This window comes from Theropithecus gelada, chromosome X (genome assembly GCF_003255815.1).
Source record: "Theropithecus gelada isolate Dixy chromosome X, Tgel_1.0, whole genome shotgun sequence".
Taxonomy (NCBI): Eukaryota; Metazoa; Chordata; class Mammalia; order Primates; family Cercopithecidae; genus Theropithecus; species Theropithecus gelada.
This window is the reverse complement of record NC_037689.1, coordinates 122191334-122209560: the sequence shown is the minus strand read 5'-3', so window position 1 is coordinate 122209560 and position 18227 is coordinate 122191334. Positions and strand designations below refer to the sequence as shown.

Here is an 18227-nt window from a genome sequence, read left to right as displayed (position 1 = left end):
AATTCAAATTCTGTAGTTAAGGAAGAATAATGAGCCAATACAAGTAAAAGTGGACCTATTTTTACAAAAGGGATATACTCCTGGAAAGAGGTTGAAATGTATGTCTATAATGTTTGTAAACCACATTTGCCATTTAAAGTACTTGCAGAGAATTCTGTTGTAATTCAAACAATTAATTCCCAGTTTCCTACCTTATAAGTTTGGAGTTTTGACATGTATATAACACTAACAGCTTGCACTTCACATTTACAATTGTAAAATACTTTAATGTCTTTTATTCATATAATAACTTTATTCTGTGGCAGCTATTGTTACCCTTTCTTTCTTTCTTTTCTTTTCTTTTTTCTTTTCTTTTCTTTTCTTTCTTTCTAGACAGAGTTTTGCTCTTGTTGCCCAGGCTGGAGTGCAATGGCACAATCTCGGCTCAATGCAACTTCCACCTCCCGGGTTCAAGCGATTCTCTTGCCTCAGCCTCCCTAGTAGCTGGGATTAGAGGCATGCACCACCACGCCAGGCTAATTTTTTTTTTTTTTTTTGTAGTAGAGACAGAGTTTCTCCATGTTGGTCAGGCTGGTCTCGAACCCCCAACCTCCGGTGATCTGCCTGCCTCGGCCTCCCAAAGTGCTGGGATTGCAAGCATGAGCCACCACGCCCAGCTGTGTTACCCATGTTTTATAGTTGAAAAGAAAACACAAGAAAGTTATGTGATTTGCCTTGCATAATAGACAATCAACATAACTAAAGACAGAGCTGAGATAGTGATCCAGTTTCTCTTTACTGTTAGCTCAGCACCCTTCCTTGGGCTCTTTCTTTCGTTTTTCAAAAAAATTCCTTTCTCGAAGCCAGTTTGTTTAAATAATGGCTATCTTGATTAAAAATCTCAATGCATACAGTTCAAATACTGTACTCTTCCTTAAGAGTACTTGGCAAATCTTTTTTATTTATTTATTTATTTTTTTTTTTTGAGAGGGAGTCTCGCACTGTCGCCCAGGCTGGAGTGCAGTGGCCGGATCTCAGCTCACTGCAAGCTCCGCCTCCCAGGTTTACGCCATTCTCCTGCCTCAGCCTCCCTATAGCTGGGACTACAGGCGCCCGCCACCTCGCCCGGCTATTTTTTTTTGTATTTTTTAGTAGAGACGGGTTTCACTGTGTTAGCCAGGATGGTCTCGATCTCCTGACCTCGTGATCCGCCTGTCTCGGCCTCCCAAAGTGCTGGGATTACAGGCTTGAGCCACCGCGCCCGGCCTACTTGGCAAATCTTGTATTTTACATCTAAGATCTCCTTTCAGCGAGCATTCTCCCTCCTCCACAAAGCAAAAGATACACACACAAACACACACATACCACAAGTACTCTTGGGAATTGAAAACTAAATGGCAGTGCAAAATGTACTATTTACAGCCACCTTTCACTGTGAACCTATCCAGAAGAGGGGTGTGTGTGTGTGTGTGTGTGTGTGTGTTGCTTTTTTTTTTCTTCTTTATCTGAGGCATAAATGCCTTGGAACATTTTATACGATGACAATTGTGGACCTGAAATAACAGGTTAAATTTTAATTTACTTAAGGTTTTGCAGATGTTTATTTCACAGACCCAGTCAGTAGATAAAGATTCATCATGTGGTACCAAACTAAAAAACTGCACCAACCCCACCCAGGTAATCATTGTGCATTCAGATGGAACGCAGTCCTGCAGTATAATTCTGTGGTTCTGCAATATTGGTTCATAGGACATGAGGATATTGGGCAGCCCTCTGAGTCAACCCATAGTTTCAGTATCTTTTACTTAAAGGATATTAGAGCCCAAGACATTGAGGTAGAATTGGGAATAATTCATATAAGCACAACAAACCACATGAATAAAATAGAAGTTATGCACTAACAAAGACAACATTGTTGGGAGTGTAACAGTATTATTTTTAAAGATTGATGGCAAATTACAGTAAATGTTTCCTATAATGCTATATAGATGTTTCCCTAACATAAGGCTTCAGAGGGCCCAGCTAGAGTGCTGCAGCTTGTTTTCAACTATATTAAATCACTTTATCAATATACTTCAGTTTTAACAAAAGCTTTCCTAAAGCATACTGGAGACTTGACTTCTAAAACAGATTTATGGAAAGGGTTTCCTATGCTGAAAGACAAACTTATTTATTGTATAAAAAAATCACGTTAAATGTCCTTGGTCGTATATGTTTAGTGTTTCATTCTTGTTTCATTTTGATCCCCATTTTACTTAAAAAAAAAAAAAAAACTAATATACACCTTTCCTGTGATGCAATAAGAAATAGGTCTGTCTTGTGGTCCCTCTAGTCTAACAGTCTGTATCTGACAGGGTCACTAAGTGGTATGCTATAGAATGCCATGTTTATCCTCCTGGACTAGTCCTATCAAAGCTTAGGGATCTTCCCATAACATTTTTACAACATTTTATTTTTGTGGAGGAGCTAGTCCATTGTAGAAGTTTATCAGCCATGCATATATTTAATTCTGTTGTATCCATTTATATCTTTGAACCTGTATTACTTTTAAAGGAAGTTTAAACATTTACTAGCTTTTTTTGTGGAGTCCAATGTAATTCTAGTTACTTGAAGTTTACTTTTGAATATGAAGTTTTAGAGTTCCAGAATTTAGTGCACAAATCTGCATTTTTCCTGCATGGAACTTTTGTAATCTCCTAGATGATAATCACATATTCTTTTTTAGCCTCCACATGTTTATTATTAAGAGTCCTTGTGTTTCCTTTTGTATTCTTCTTGTAGCTTCCCTTTTTCCCTTAGTCATTTTAATGGTCATTTTCTATTTTCATTATAATTATACTGAAAGTGTCAGCCACAACTATACACAGATACCATCTTCTCTTCTTGGTTCTAGGTGAGGGAAAAAGAACAGTTAAAAAGTTGAGTTGAAAGAGAAACCATACCTGACCACCTCAAATGCTCCATTGAACTAATAACAAGGGAAGAAAACTGAAATTCTTAGTATTCGGAAACACAGAAGCTCATACTTTTTAATCCTGTATCAGCCAAGCTGCTACTTTAACTGTACTAAGTACTGTGGAAAGCTAACAAATAAAGCAGAAGACATAGTGCTTGCCCTTGAGCAGATTCCCATTACATAGGACAGCTGGAAGAAACATGCATACAAACACGTACAATACAAACAACATGCAACAAACTGTTGTACAGAAATAAAAATAAGATGGTTAGGTGATTAACAGGCTTAAAGGAAAGAAGATGAAAATATGACTGTTTTTGGAGAAGTAGTTTGAGCCAGACCTTGGAAAACAAGAAAAATCACTCCTAGTGATCTTGAGGAGTACGTATTTAGGAGAATGGAATAATCGAGTGGTAAGGGGGAAATGCAGATGGTAATAGCTTAGGTGGTAAGTGGATAATGAAACAATAGCACGGTTGATAGAAACAGTTCGACAAGGAAAGGAAGGAGATAAATAGTATGATAATTAGACAAAAGGGCAGTTGGGTCATGTTACTCCTTTTTTTTTTTTTTTTTTTTACAAATTTTTCAAAAGAAGAGAGACATTATTATTATTATTATTATTATTATTATTATTATTATTATTGAGACGAAGTCTCACCCTGTCGCCCAGGCTGGAGTGCAATGGCACAATCTTGGCTCACTGCAACCTCCGCCTCCCGGATTCAAGCGATTCTCCTGCCTCAGCCTCCCGAGTAGCTGGGATTACAGGCGCGTGCCACCATGCCTGGCTGAGTTTTGTATCTTCAGTAGAGATGGGGTTTCACCATGTTGGCCAGGCTGGTCTCAAACTCCTGACCTTGTGATCCGCCCGTCTCAGCTTCCCAAAGTGCTGGGATTACAGGCATGAGCCACTGCAAGAGACTTGTGTTTGTTTGAAGACAAAGAATGAGGAGCCAATAGAGAGGGAGACACCGAGTATGAGTAAGAAAGAAGATTGTGAAGGGACCAAAGTCCCAGCGTAAGCAGGAGAGAAGAGGAGGGAGGAGCCTTAGAGATAAACTGGGACATCAAATTGGATGGCATACTGAGTATGAAAGAGGCATTTTGGTATTTTAGAAATAAGAGATAGGAGCTGAAAAAGAGGACACAGTAAGTGTGGTGGCATCTATTAATATTATTAGTACTCTGCCATGAGTTTTGTCTGTGAGAAGTTTTAATTCATGTAACTGAAGATTTTCTGCATGCCTAAAAGGTAGAAATCAAAGGCTATAGCAATATGGCAAGTTATGAGCACTGGTATCTATGCTTCTGTTTCTGGAGGCCTAGTACAAGATGTGCCATTCCCTCATTACCCTCAACCATGTCATGGGTAGTTCATCATATAATTGTTTTTATTAAATGACCAATAAGTGGTTGTTGAAAATATAGACAGATGTGAATGTTCTATCCTCTGGGGACTTATATTCTAAAATAAAGGAGAGGGAACTGGATTAACTTAGCTATAATCAGCCATCCTGCCACCATCCAAAGTTAAGAAGGATGTGATCATGAGAACTGACATATAACAGTATCTAACATTGTATGAAATATAGAAAATGGGCATCCCTGATGTGTACTACAAATCACACATTCTAAAATACTGGCCAGGGGATAGTTCTGCTTCTAGGTAGCAGGTAACATTTTAAAATGACTTGGAAATACATCAGAACTCTTATGACAGTACATAATGTTTTGTGTGTATATGCTATGCCAATTCACACGGTCTAATTGTATTTTTGTGACAGTTTTATTGAGATATAGTTTATATAGCATAATGTAATTGTGCACTAATTTAAAGTGCACAATTCAGTGATCTTTAGCGTATTCAGAGTTGTGTAGCAATTACCAATATTTAATTCTAGAACATTTTCATCACATCAGAAAGAAACCTCATAGGCATTGGCTGTCACTCCATATCCCCACCTCCCTGCAACCCCTGGCAACCACTGATCTACTGTTTGTCTCTATAGATTTGCCTATTTCTACATTTCATATAGAATCATATAATATGTAGCAATGTATCAATACTTCATTTTTATGGCTGAACAATATTCCATAATATGGGTATACAAAAATTTTGTTTATCCATTCATTAGTTGATAGATCTTTTGTGGATTTTCACTTTTGGGCTATTGTGAATAATGATTCTATGAACATTCATGTATAAGGTTTTATTAGAAAACCTGTTTTTAATTCTTTGGAGTGTACACCAAGTTGTGAAATGACAGGGTCATATGGTAATTCTGTGTTTAACATTTTATGTTTAACAGTTCTTCAACTGATGAACTGCTTTCCAAAGCAGCTGCACCATTTTACATTCCCACCAGCAATGTATGAGAATACCAGTTCTCCACATCCTTACACTTGTTATTGTCTGTTGTTTTTATTTTAGCCATCCTAATGGGTGTAAAGTGGTATCTCATTGTGGTTTTTATTTGCATGTCCCTGATGACTAATGATGTTAAGCTTCATTTACTGTTCTTATTGGTCATTAGTCTGTCTTCTTTGGAGAAATGTCTATTCAGATCATTTGCTCTTTTTTCAATTATTTAACTTTTATTGTTGAGTTGTAAGCCTCCTTAATATACCATAGATACAAGCCCCTTATCCAATATATCATTTGCAAACGTTTTCTCCCATTCTGTGGGCTGCTTTTCCACTTTCTTAATAGTGTCTTTTGAAGCACAGAAGTTTTTATTTTTGATGAAATCCAATTTATGTATTTTTTTCTTTGTTATTTGTGCTTTGATGTCACGTCTAAGAAACTACTGACAAATCCAAGGTGACAAAGATTTATGCCCGTATTTTCATTTGAGAATTGTACAGCGTTAGCCCTTACATTTAGGCATTTGATCCATTTTGAGTTGTTTTTTGTATATGGTATGAGGAAGGGGGTCATGTTTATTCTTATGCATGTGGATACCCAGTTGTTCCAGTATCATTTGTTGAAAATATTATTCTTTCCCCCATTGAATTGTCTTGGTGACCTTGTTGAAAATCAGTTGAGCATAAATGTGAGGTTTCATTTCTAGATTCTCAATTGTATTCCATTGATCTGTATATCTATCCTAATGCCAGTACTCTATCTTGATTAGTGTAGGTGTGTAATCAGTTTTGAAATCAGGAAGTGTGAGGCCTCCAAATTTTTTCTTTTTAAAGATTGTTTTGTTATTCTGGGTCCCTTGCATTTCCATATTAATTTTAGCATCAGCTTGTCTGTTTCTGCAAAAATAAATGAGAGTTGGAATTATGACAGGGATTGCATTGAATCTGTAAATCAATTTGGGAAGTACTGACATCTTAACAATAATAAGTCTTTTGCTCCATGAACATAGGATATCTTTCCATTTATTTAGCAAATCTTTAATTTATTTCAATTATGTCTTGTAGTTTCTCAGTATACAAGTCTCACAGTTTCTTTTATTGAATTATTCCTAAGTATTTTATTCTTTTCAACGATATTATAAATTCACATTCTTTTCTTAATTTCATTTTGGAGTTTTCATTGCATATAGTCATATTAATTCATAAATCTTTGAATTTTTTACAATTGGCAATACTTTCTTTCAAGAGATATTTTATTCCACCTTGACCCATAAGTCTGAGTACATGTTTGAATATGTAACAATTTGATGATACATTTGTGCTTTATATCAATTTTAGTTTTCACCAATACAATTCAAAGTAATTGGCTACCTCATGTACCCATTCATAATCCATATACAGAAACTTCTACAAACATAATTTGTATTACACAGTGTGAGATTGTATAGCAAGTCACAAGAGCCTTCTTAAGTTTGGAAACTCATTTTTCCGAAAGCTACCTAATGGTCAATAGACCACACCAGAAGAATCGTGAAACTTTAGTTTTTTGGGAATGTGGAAGTTTTTAAAACACAATTTAAAGAAATCCTTCTAAATAGATAATTATGTCCTTTAAATGATATATCTTCAAAAACAGATACACAGAGTCAAAATGCAACTCAAAATAAGTCCTTTAATTAAGGATAAGATTTTAGCAATGCCATTTTACTTCTACCTGAGAAGATATAAGCAATACTAAATAAGCTACTGTACTGGTATCTATAGTCTTTTGGTGTTTGGACATAATTGTTTACACTTATACAAGTAATGTATTTCTCGACTGTAAGATTAGTTAATTAACTTTTCTACACAGTGAGCTATAAGTGTCATATCAGAGGATTTTATTTATAAACATATTTTATTCACAGTTAATTGCCAAGGCCTATGTATGTAAATAGTTATAATTCTTCCTCTCACCAGTAAATTCTTGACATCTACTTACTAGACATTTAATAAAAACAATTATAAGATGACCTACCTATCACATAGTTGAGAGTAATAAAAAAGTTGTACATTTTGACCAAAATGTCAAATATACTATCAAAATTACTATCAACAAAAGAATTATCAACATTACTAATTTATTAATTCATCCAAGCAGTACTTACCAAGTTCCAACTAGGCACAAGGTTTATTCTTCCTTTTGTTTTTCTCTTGACTACTTTTGGGTAATATAATGGATACAAGAAGCATGTGTAATCCATAATCCAGAAAATCTACCCCTGAAAAATTGAGAGTTGAATACATATTTTTCTTCAATAGTTCACATAAGGAAAATTACATTAAGCTACATAGATGGAAACAGTAGCTTTCCACTTACCTTTAGATGGCTTTTGCTATACCCCTTTGATCTCTTTACAGCCGTTTAATCATAGGGAAGAGGTTAGTTCCACCTCCCATTTTGCTTCAAGCACTGCTAATCTAAATTTGCGAAGACGTGTTACTGTTAAACAAATATTATATTTAAAGGAACATAAAGAAGATGATACTTATATCGTGAGACACATACTAGGTCTAATTTGACTGAAAAACACACCAATATCTTTTAAAGATTTTGAACATGTTATAGTGTGAAGTAAAGGACAAATATGCTCTTAATGCATATTTTTCTTCTCTTTGGACAACATAGATTATATACTTTATAAAACTTGCAAATGTCTTTAAAATACAATTCAGATTGCATTTATGGGCTATACCATAGCCTTTAACTTGGTCATTTTTACCTTAAAACTTAATGGTGGAATATTTTTAATGACCATGTTTCAGTATCTTCTACCAATATTCAACTGAGTTTTGCATAGGATCATTGAATGTACCATGTCTAGCTATATTAAATAGAAAAAGTAAGCACACACAAATGTGCAGAATATAGTTATTTACCTCCTATTTTATAATGGACAATGTTATTAGTAATCATGTAATTAGTATTCAAGTGTGTGTCTGAGTCTAGATACAATGGAATCTTGATTTAGGTGATACCGCCACTGCACACATTGTCTGTCACCAATTCCAGGCCCCCTTTTTCTTTTTTTCACATTCCAAGCATCTTGACCTTTTCTTTTTGAACTAAGTTACTATCACTTAGTGTGCCCTCCTTCAACACAGCCCTATCTACCATTGGTTTTTCCTGCTCAGCAGTTGATGCCTGTGTTGCAACCTATAAAGAGAGTGTTTAGCTCAAACTAAATTGGTGGATATTGGTGAGACTGTGATAACTACAGTACTGCACAGCTTGATACTATTTTGTATCGTTTTTCTACATTTAATTTCCATCTCTTTAGTTTGCCCCCACCTTTTGGCTACATTAAGAAAAATAGTGAAATGATAAATGAATTCATAGTTATTATATTATAGTCTATAACAAATTTTGAGAGATGATAAAATGGAGCAGGCTATTTAGTGGTGTAGATTGCTAACAGGGAGAGATCTTACTTTCTGATGCATGAAACTCTAAAAGGTAAGAGGCTGAGAAATTTTCCACCTGCAAGCTGTGAGAATGTCTCTTCTCTAATACCAAATCACCACAACTAGCTTGCTTTGTCTATTTTTATTTAAATTATAGTCCACGTGCTCATTCATATGTTGTCACCTCTGTTCATCTACCTTGTCTTAGCTGTAATGAAGCTTTCAAGGGATAAGATCAACTTCTTTTAAAATTCTTTTCATAAATAACTTATGCATATGTACTCCAGATATATAGTAATGCTAATAACCAGAGAAGCCCAACAATACAACTTCCTGAGTTTCTTTTGATTTATTGAATAACATTTAAGTAGCTTCATTATGCAATATATGATGCTATAAAATGCAGAATAAAGAGATGGTGTAGTATTTGGTAAGGCTTGAATATAAAGATTAATGTCCATCAACCAGTTTTGTTCAGATTTTTTTAAAAAGACAATATCTATTCATTAAAGTCTATTCTTAGCACCTTTAAAACAGTGTTTGTTGAACCTAGAACATTTTGAATTGTTTTATATTTATAATATTGTTTGCATAACCAAATGATGCATTTTAAGATTGATAAAAGCCCCTAATGAGGATAGCAGTTGAATAAACTGAACATTAACTTGAGAACAGAAGTGTCCACATAAACATGGTCTGTTAATTGTCTGGTCATTGAAGACATTGTCAGCTCTAGAACTTAAGAGTTAAATGTATAATCAACCCTTTAGGGGCCAAATTTATCTGTCTCACATGGAAAAAGTAACTTTCAGTGAAAAATAAGGTCCTCAGTTGGTCATTTATCATTTCAAAGGGCATATTTTATTATAAATGTCAATTCCACAAAATTATGTGTCCTGTAATACATAATTATGTACAAAATTGCATTTGAAATCTATTATTAACAGTTAACAGTGAACATTCTTAAAATAGTTATTACTCTTGGACTTACCACAAAAAGCAATAATTGGAGGTATTTTAGGGAGTTAAAAGCTGCAAGGCATTGGCCACTGAATAAAGCCACTGCAGGTGTGTTTCTTAATGGGCTGTTAACTTTATAATGGGTGAGCACAAAGGACAGAGACCATGTGTGTTTTTAAACTGTGTTTGGTCTGGAGAAGGAGTTGATGGCTGAAAAAAAATAGGGTGATGTGAAATGAGGCCAAGTTGAGCTTTCTCACCTGAGATGTAACCCTCCTTGCTTAAAATCAAGGAAAACTAATTCTTGCTCCTCCTCTTGTATTCCTACCCTCCCCATTACCACAAAACAAAAGATTCTATGAAAACACATATTAAACTAGCACATCAGAAATCATTAGAAAATATGACAATAAATAATAAAGCTCTGATTGCCCAAACTCAACATCCTCCCTCACAGACCAGCTCCTGTTTTTGCTATTAGCATTGTCTAAATCCCCCAACTCACAATCACGGGGTTAGCTTTGACCCTCCGTTAGCCCCAACACTTAATGTTCTCTAGAGCTTTGCTTCTCAGGATGTGGGCTGTGGACCATGCGACATGGGCATCACTTGGGAACTTGTTAGAAATGTCTGACTTTGAACCTACTGAATCAGAATTTGTATTTTAAAACAACTGCCTTCTTGTACGCATTAAAGTTTGAGAATCTCTACTGCAGTATCTTCCTTAGCATTGTCTCTCATACCTTCTCCTTCTTTCCATTCACACAAAATTATTTTTCACTGAGATGTAGTTTTTCTATATGAGGTGTTTGGGCATACCCTAAATTTAGATCTTCGTGTCATTTCACCTGAATCACCCATAATTCCTATGTCATTCTTGTGTCCATCTGCTCTAATTCATCCTACCTCTGCCTCAAGATTAGCCTTTCTAATGTACCCAAACCTCTTCCCTCTTCTTAAAAACCTTTAATGGCTTTCTATCCTTTATTAAATAAACCCTTTTGACTGGTCCTCTAGGCCCTAGACAACATGATTTCCTTCTTCCCTCCAGCCCTAATTCCAACTGCTCCTCTCTATAGACACATACCCTACACCTTAGCTTTACAGTTTCTTTCCTCTTTTTAGTTCAAGCCATCCTTTCCATGTGCACCACTCTTCCCAATAACTCTTTTGAAATCCTTGTCCTCCTCTAAGGTTCATCTTCAATGCCACTTCCTGTAGTAACTTTTTCTCATTCATCCATTTGTTCTTTGAGTACATACGTATCATCTATGTTCTTTGCCTACAGTTGCTTACATTGTTCTAGGTACTGGGAATAAACCAATGAATAAAACAGCCCTGTGCAGTGCTTGTCCTCACAGAACTTACATTCTATTGAGGCAAAATAGACAATAAACAATAAATAAGTAAAATATATAGTATGTTAGATGGTGATAAGTGCTAAGGAGAAATAAAAGAAGATAAAGAGGATAGAGACAGCTAAAGATGAGGAGTATCCTCCAACCAAATAACTTTCCCTCTTTCAAATACACAGAGCACTTATTTTTCTCTACAGTGAGGTTATATGTGCTTGTCCTATTTTCCCTGCTATTTTCAATGCTCCTTGAGAGCAACAACTGCCTCTTATTCATCTTTGTATCTCTTGCAGCTACCAAGACAGCACTCAGTAAATAATGGTTAAAAGGAGTGAAATTGATTGAAATAAATGCAATAGGATTTGAAGAGAAGGGAGAGACTGACATAGTGGGTGGTTGGGGAAGACTCCTTAGAAGATATTTAATTTGGGCAAGGCCTTGAAAGACAGATGGGGTGGGGAGGAAGAAAAAGCTGAGTAAGTTATTTTGATATATCTGTTCTTGAAAAGCTAAAAACCATTGCTTTATAAATTAAGATGAACATGGTTTGTAATTTTCTCTACCTTTAAAACTAGTGTTTCAGAAGGGACGGGCGATAGACACTGGAGAAGTTGACATTGGTGCACAGGTCATGCAGACCATTCCACCTGGTTTATTCTGGCGTTTCCAGATTACTATCCACCATCCGATATATCTGAAATTCAATATTTCTTTAGCCAAGGACTCTCTTCTGGGAATTTATGGCAGAAGAAATATTCCACCTACACATACTCAGGTATTTGATATTATAAGTATTTTCTTGAAACCTTTTCAAGGGTAATGGGTTGAACAGGGTTTGTGACTTGTGAAATATGTGGTTGTCAAAGGTAAGGACAGAAAAATATTTGTCATGAATAAATATCCAGAATAATTACACTGAAACTAATGAAAAAAAAATGACATGGAGAATAAGGAATAACATTTAGCAGAGCAGATTCAGAAAAGAAAGTTTAAGACAATACCTTTTGAACTTGACTTCTGCTTCCTGGAACTGGCTGTTCATGAGCTTCCCAGACCTCTCATCTTGCTTAGCTTTACTGCCCACATGCCCTTCACTGATTTCATACACCTGTGTCCCCTTTTACCAATGACGGAATGCACATTAATCAGAAATTAGTGAGAAATTAGTCAAAAAGTTAGGTTTTGTCTTACAGGTAGAAATTTGTCTTTACTATTGTTAATAACTTAAATATGTAAAACTTCTATGATTTTTATAGCCCTTCCATAAACCTTAAACATCTCATTTCTCTTATTTTCTTCTCCTTATTTTTTCCCCACATGAACCCATTCCAAGCACTACTTCATCTAAGAAGTAGCAAAAATAATCAAACATCGGGGCTTGTTTTTTCCCCAACAGATATGACTATAGTTAAAACTTTACCTTCAGTTAGTCAAGAGATCATATTAAACAAAGAAACAAACTAAAAAAAAACCTTACCTTCTGGGCCAGAATAGAAAGGGAATTAGAATGCATTCAAATGTGACTCAAAAAATAAATGTTCAAGGAAACATGTGCCAGGTGTTTGTCAACTGATTAAAAAAAATGGAGGGGAGGGGCCTTTTGAATATGTAAATATGTCACCCACAAATGTAGTAAATTGTGATGAATGTTCTCAAATTTTTGACTGTTCATTTATTTATTTTAAAAACTATACAACTGTTTTTAATTTGTAGAGAAGGTCACAGTAACATTTATGAGTGGAAGGTGCATTTTCAAGTATCTTCTATCAGATGCTTTAGTAAAATGTCAAGATTCTCCTGCATAATACTAAACAAGATTTCTTTCTGTTTTTTATTTATTCATTTTTAAATAATTATTTTGAATACTCTCAAACTGAAAGGTTTATAATATTTATAATTACAGTGTGGGTTTTTTTCAGAATTAATAATATGTTTTTGAGTTTAAATGTGCTCTTTAAAAAACTTTTAAGATTTTTATAAAATTTTTAAAATTTGTGTTAATTTTTTTAAAACAAAGGATATTGCTTTGTTGCCCAGGCTGGTCTTGAACCCTTGGGATCAAGTGATCTTCCTGTCCTGGCCTCCCAAAGTGTTGGGATTACAGGCATGAGCCACTGTGCCTGGCCAAGTCTAAATATACTTAAAAATTGATAACCTCCTCTTCCACTTTCCTCACCTTCAAAGCAAAGAAGTATTAAATAGGGCAGTTGAAGTTAGGGATGTTTATCAGTCTAGAAGAAAAAGTAGTGGCTCATCTTTATGTTTGTATTTGTTCCAGTTCGATTTTGTAAAACTAATGGATGGCAAACAGCTGGTCAAGCAGGACTCCAAGGGCTCTGATGATACACAGCACTCCCCTCGGAACCTGATCTTAACTTCGCTTCAGGAGACAGGTTTCATAGAGTATATGGATCAAGGACCTTGGTATCTGGCATTTTACAATGATGGAAAAAAGATGGAGCAAGTATTCGTGTTAACTACAGCAATTGGTAAGCTGCCTTGCCTAATATGTTGAATTGACAGTTCAACTCTAGAAAAACACAATCAGTGATGACAGTGTCCTGGGGGTTAAGTATATTGTTCACTTTGAGTTGAAGTCATTATTGAGGAAAGGTTACTATGACAAAAGTTTATATTGTTGTTATCATTGATGTTGTTTAAATGCTGATTAAGATTTTTTTAATGCTACCTTATTTGTTTCTCTTCTAGGACACTTGCCATATACCTTTTTATGTGTTCTCAACAGAAATAATTACCTTAGTAATATTATTACAAAGGCTACATAGATGAACAACTTCAGTGAAACAGGGAATAAGCGAGTTAATTTAAGTTCTATTATTTTTTAAAAAGCAATGAATACCTTTTTCAAATAGAAAAACTAGTTTCAGTACAGTTCTTCTTTAGAACAACTGATTCTAGAACCATTAGGGCTTTAAAATACAACAAAAGATTATTTAGAGAAGAATATTAAGGATAATAACTTGAGACATTTAAAGCCCTTTCTTATAGAATATTTTAGTTTGAAATTCATCACAATGTCTCTTTCAGTGTGCTCAGGGCCTTTTAAAACATGTTCTTTTTAATGCAATGCCTGCATATACTCATTCACTTTCACCCTAGTTACTTTCAGACATCTCACTCTTTTGTCATTTTGAGATAAATAGTCCTCGTGACCCTTTGTGTGAATAAAACTGAGCTACTTAGCAATTTTAGAGTCCTGAAAATAGACAACTCATAGACACAGTATCGTATTGTGTGAATTTTCCTAAAACACGTGTCTTTTAAAAGACAAGAAAATATTTTACAGCTGTCAGTTTTCAATACAATTCTCACCACTTTATCCTTTAGTTAACCTGTTCAGCCATATGTTTAGGAAGATGTGTGGACTGTTAATAGATATACCATCTGCTCTTTTTAACAATTATGTTCTATTTTTACTTGATGCTGAAGACCTTGAGTCAGTAGAAAATGGTATTCCAGCCATAGGATTATCAAAACTTTCTTCTAAAGTAATCAGAAAGGCAATACAATGGAAATGATGATGTTTCCCCTAGAGAAAAACGCCACTGATCTTATATCTTCAAAAGATAAAATATTTGCTTGTTAAAATAGAAAACAAATTTTTAAGTCATGTCACTGTTCTGCTATTGACAGGCTCAGTGGGGCAGGTTCAACGGATGAATATTTCATGGCATTTTTCCATAGAGGCTTAATTTTAATAATGTACATGTCAAGGAGTTATGAAAGGTTGAGTTTCTCCTAAAAATTAGATAAATTAGAAGATATAAAATATTTGTGAAGACTCTCTCTCTTCCTGTTATTCTTACTTTTAAGCTCAAGTTAAAGCACTAACTGATATATTAACCTTCCAAAAATCAATAGACGCAGAAACGTGTTTAGAGGTTTTTTCCTTTCCCTTACTTCCTCCCCCAAAGAACCTAAACTTTGAGATCCAATTCACATCATTTACATATCAATCTTTCAGTTTCATATGCAACAACATATTTGCTCTTTGCTTAATGCAAGTCAGTCTCTTTACTTTTCTCTTGTCTTTTTAAAATTAGAAGCAACAGAAACGTTTCTGCTACCATTTCACTTAAAGAAAACTCAAGTAAATGTTCCCAAAATCAAAAGGTTTATAAGTCATTCACCCTAAATTCTCCTCTTTTTTTATTTATTTTTTTATTTTTATTTTTTTTGAGACAGAATTTCTCTCCATCGGCCAGGCTGGAGTGCAATGGCGCGATCTTGGCTCACTACAACCTCTGCCTCCTGGGTTCAGGCGATTTTCCTGCCTCAGCCTCCTGAGTAGCTGTGATTACAGGCACCTGCCACCACTCCCAGCTAATTTTTGTATTTTTAGTAGAGACGGGGTTTCACCATGTTGGCCAGGCTGATCTCAAACTCCTGACCTCAGATGATCCACCCGCCTCAGCCTCCCGAAGTGCTGGGAGTATAGGCGTGAGCCACTATGCCTGGCCTCCTCATTTTATTTTTGTTTTTGAAGTTTACCTTAATCAGAGTAAAAAGAAGCCAATATACTTGATTAAACAAAGTCAGATTTGTATGAATTTGCTCTAAACGCTGCTCATTTATCTATTTCATGATAATGTTAGAATCAGTTGATTGATCTCAACTATATTTGGTCTGCTACTAACAAGGATGAAGACAATTAATAACTAACATTTACTAAATGACTAATACAGGTTATACACTGGTCTAAGTTACTATATATTATTTTCCAGTAGTATAGGCAGCATTGTCAATATCCCTTAATCTCAGGCAACTTGCTCTGTAGTAGGATAATAGATAGCATTTATGGAGTGCCACTCTGCCCCAAGCACTGTACTAGATGCTTTACACTCAGTTATCTTCTTTGATTCTCATCACAACCCAGATAGCTCAGGAATAGTGATACATATATTACAAATAACTAAATGGAGGCTTGGACAGAGTAAATAATTTGGCAAGGTCTCAGATAGCAAGTTGCAAAATTGAAATTTGAGAACCAGTATGTCTGATTCCAAATTCCATACCCTTTAGACTATACTCATTCTATAAGATTATTCATTACATTTAGTTTCTCCCATGAGAATAACTACCAGAAACAAAACCTATCATCAGCACAGATGCAAATACCAAGGGGCTTTTGACTGTAGCGTAAGAACAGGGTTTAAACATAGAACTTCAAAATTATTCTCACCTCTAAGGAACTGGACTCTAGGAAGTAATTCTGAAGTAAGATTTAAAAGATAGAAGGCAAAGATTACTGGAGACCAACACAAATAGAAAAACACATTCTTTTTCATCACTGGTTGTTTATGTGTTTCTGCTGCAGCCATCCTCCTCCTGGAGTCCCTAGGCTGTTTCAATGTCTCTTTGATACCCAGTGGAAGTGGCAGCTTCCAAAGCTTATATTGCCTTCTCTTCTCATTTGCATTGCTGGGGTTAAGTTTTGTACAGCCCTTTGAGCCCAGGAACAGTTCTTAAATAAGTCAATAAGATGTAGGGATTTTTATTTATTTTGATAGCAAGCTTTATTAAACATTTTTTCCAGAAGAGCTACATTCCCACAAGGCTGCTTCCATAAAGTTGCCAATAGGATCTGGTATGAAATTAAATTCAACTATGTTTATTTTTGAAAGCTTCCTCTATGGCCTCCTACTAACCATCCAGCATGGGGGAAATTCAAATGTGGATTTAAGAAGTGGCACTACTGCTTGGTACAACAAAGCTAGAGAAGTAGAAAACAGATAATAATTGTTCCATCTCTGAATGATAAAAAGTCTCTTTATGCCTTTTCATAACTACTTGTTAAGTAAATTAGTGATTTTCTGATGATAACTAGTGTTTTAATGAGTTAAAAATAGTTGGCTCTTTGCTGAATGCTATATTTCAGTCAGCCCAGGTGTGGTTAAGTGAATGTCAGGTGTCACTTGCTTATCCAGTTGAGCTTTCTAACACTGTGATGAGGGACCAGACTGGCATAAACCCGCAAAAGGCCTGTGTTCACATAGTGGTTAGACAAATAATATCTTCAATTGATAATAGGGTGGCTATCCAGCCACTGGATTCATTCTCAGCTTTTAAGAATCCCCCAAATGGACTAGATACCTCTTTCTTTTTCTTGTTTTTATTCTTCTCAAGGCAAAAATGCAACATTTAGAACAAAGTTCTCTAACTATGGAAGTTTACTATTTAAAACATTGGTTCTCAATGCTCTCATGTATTGATTGTCAGAATGTAGATGACTGGGCTGCATTCCTCTGAAGCAGGTTTGGTAGATCTAGAGCTGAAACACAGGCATCTCCATTTTAAGTGCCCCCGGTGATCTACTGATACAAGTAATCCACAGGCTACAATTGTAGAAATGCTATTTCTCGACCTTCATTATAAATTTTCACTCTTATTGTTCAGTGGAAAATATCAGGACCACCTCCTAGAATCTCTCCTTCTAATCAGAAATAGCTTATCCAAGTGAAACTTGGTGAAGCAGGTAATTTGGATTGAAAAAGGAAAAAATGGTACACAAGAAAAGTGTGAGTTTAATAAGCCAGAACACTAAACTCAGAGTCCAAGAATGCTGAATATGAGAAATTTTTAGAAAGGTAGAATGAGAAGAAGATAACACACACACACACACACACACACACACACCACACACACAAAAAAAACCCTGCAAGAATAATGCGTAGGTACCACAATAGTTCAGACTTAGAATTTGATCATTATTGTGCTCAAACACAATTTTAAAATACAAACATTTTTCACCTAATTGTCAGAGAGACTGACATTTGTATAATATTATAGATTTTCAGAGAAGTTACCATAAGTCTTATGAAAGTTCTGTTGCACTGTACATATTTGTCACCAAAACTACCTATCAGTACCTTCAAAGCCATCTCAATTCATCTGAAATCTATTCTTCTCTAAGAATGGATTGAAAGGAAATTAGTGGGAGAAAACTGATAAGCATCTACAGTTAAGAAAGCATTTCTCAACAAAATACTTAGGTTCTAATGCTTTTAGTGGTGGTGAATTTAATATGAACACTTACTTTAAAAGCCTTCCATTGTCACTTATTAATGAAAATGAAATACTGAATATCATATTTAAGCTGTCAAGATAGTAGATTAAATAAGTTGCTAGAGAAGAAACTTTATTTG

The 18227-nt window shown here is 35.1% G+C and overlaps 1 protein-coding gene across 3 annotated transcripts in view; it reads left to right on the top strand.

The window, feature by feature from the left end:
• The window catches only part of TENM1 (teneurin transmembrane protein 1), a 605674-nt gene that overhangs the window by 315780 nt on the left and 271667 nt on the right, over positions 1–18227 (top strand). For all 3 annotated transcript variants that reach the window (XM_025372420.1, XM_025372421.1, XM_025372419.1), the window contains exons 7-8: positions 11637–11836; positions 13340–13550. In XM_025372420.1, coding sequence (XP_025228205.1) covers positions 11637–11836; positions 13340–13550 — 411 coding nt within the window. The remainder of the gene's footprint in view (positions 1–11636; positions 11837–13339; positions 13551–18227) is intronic.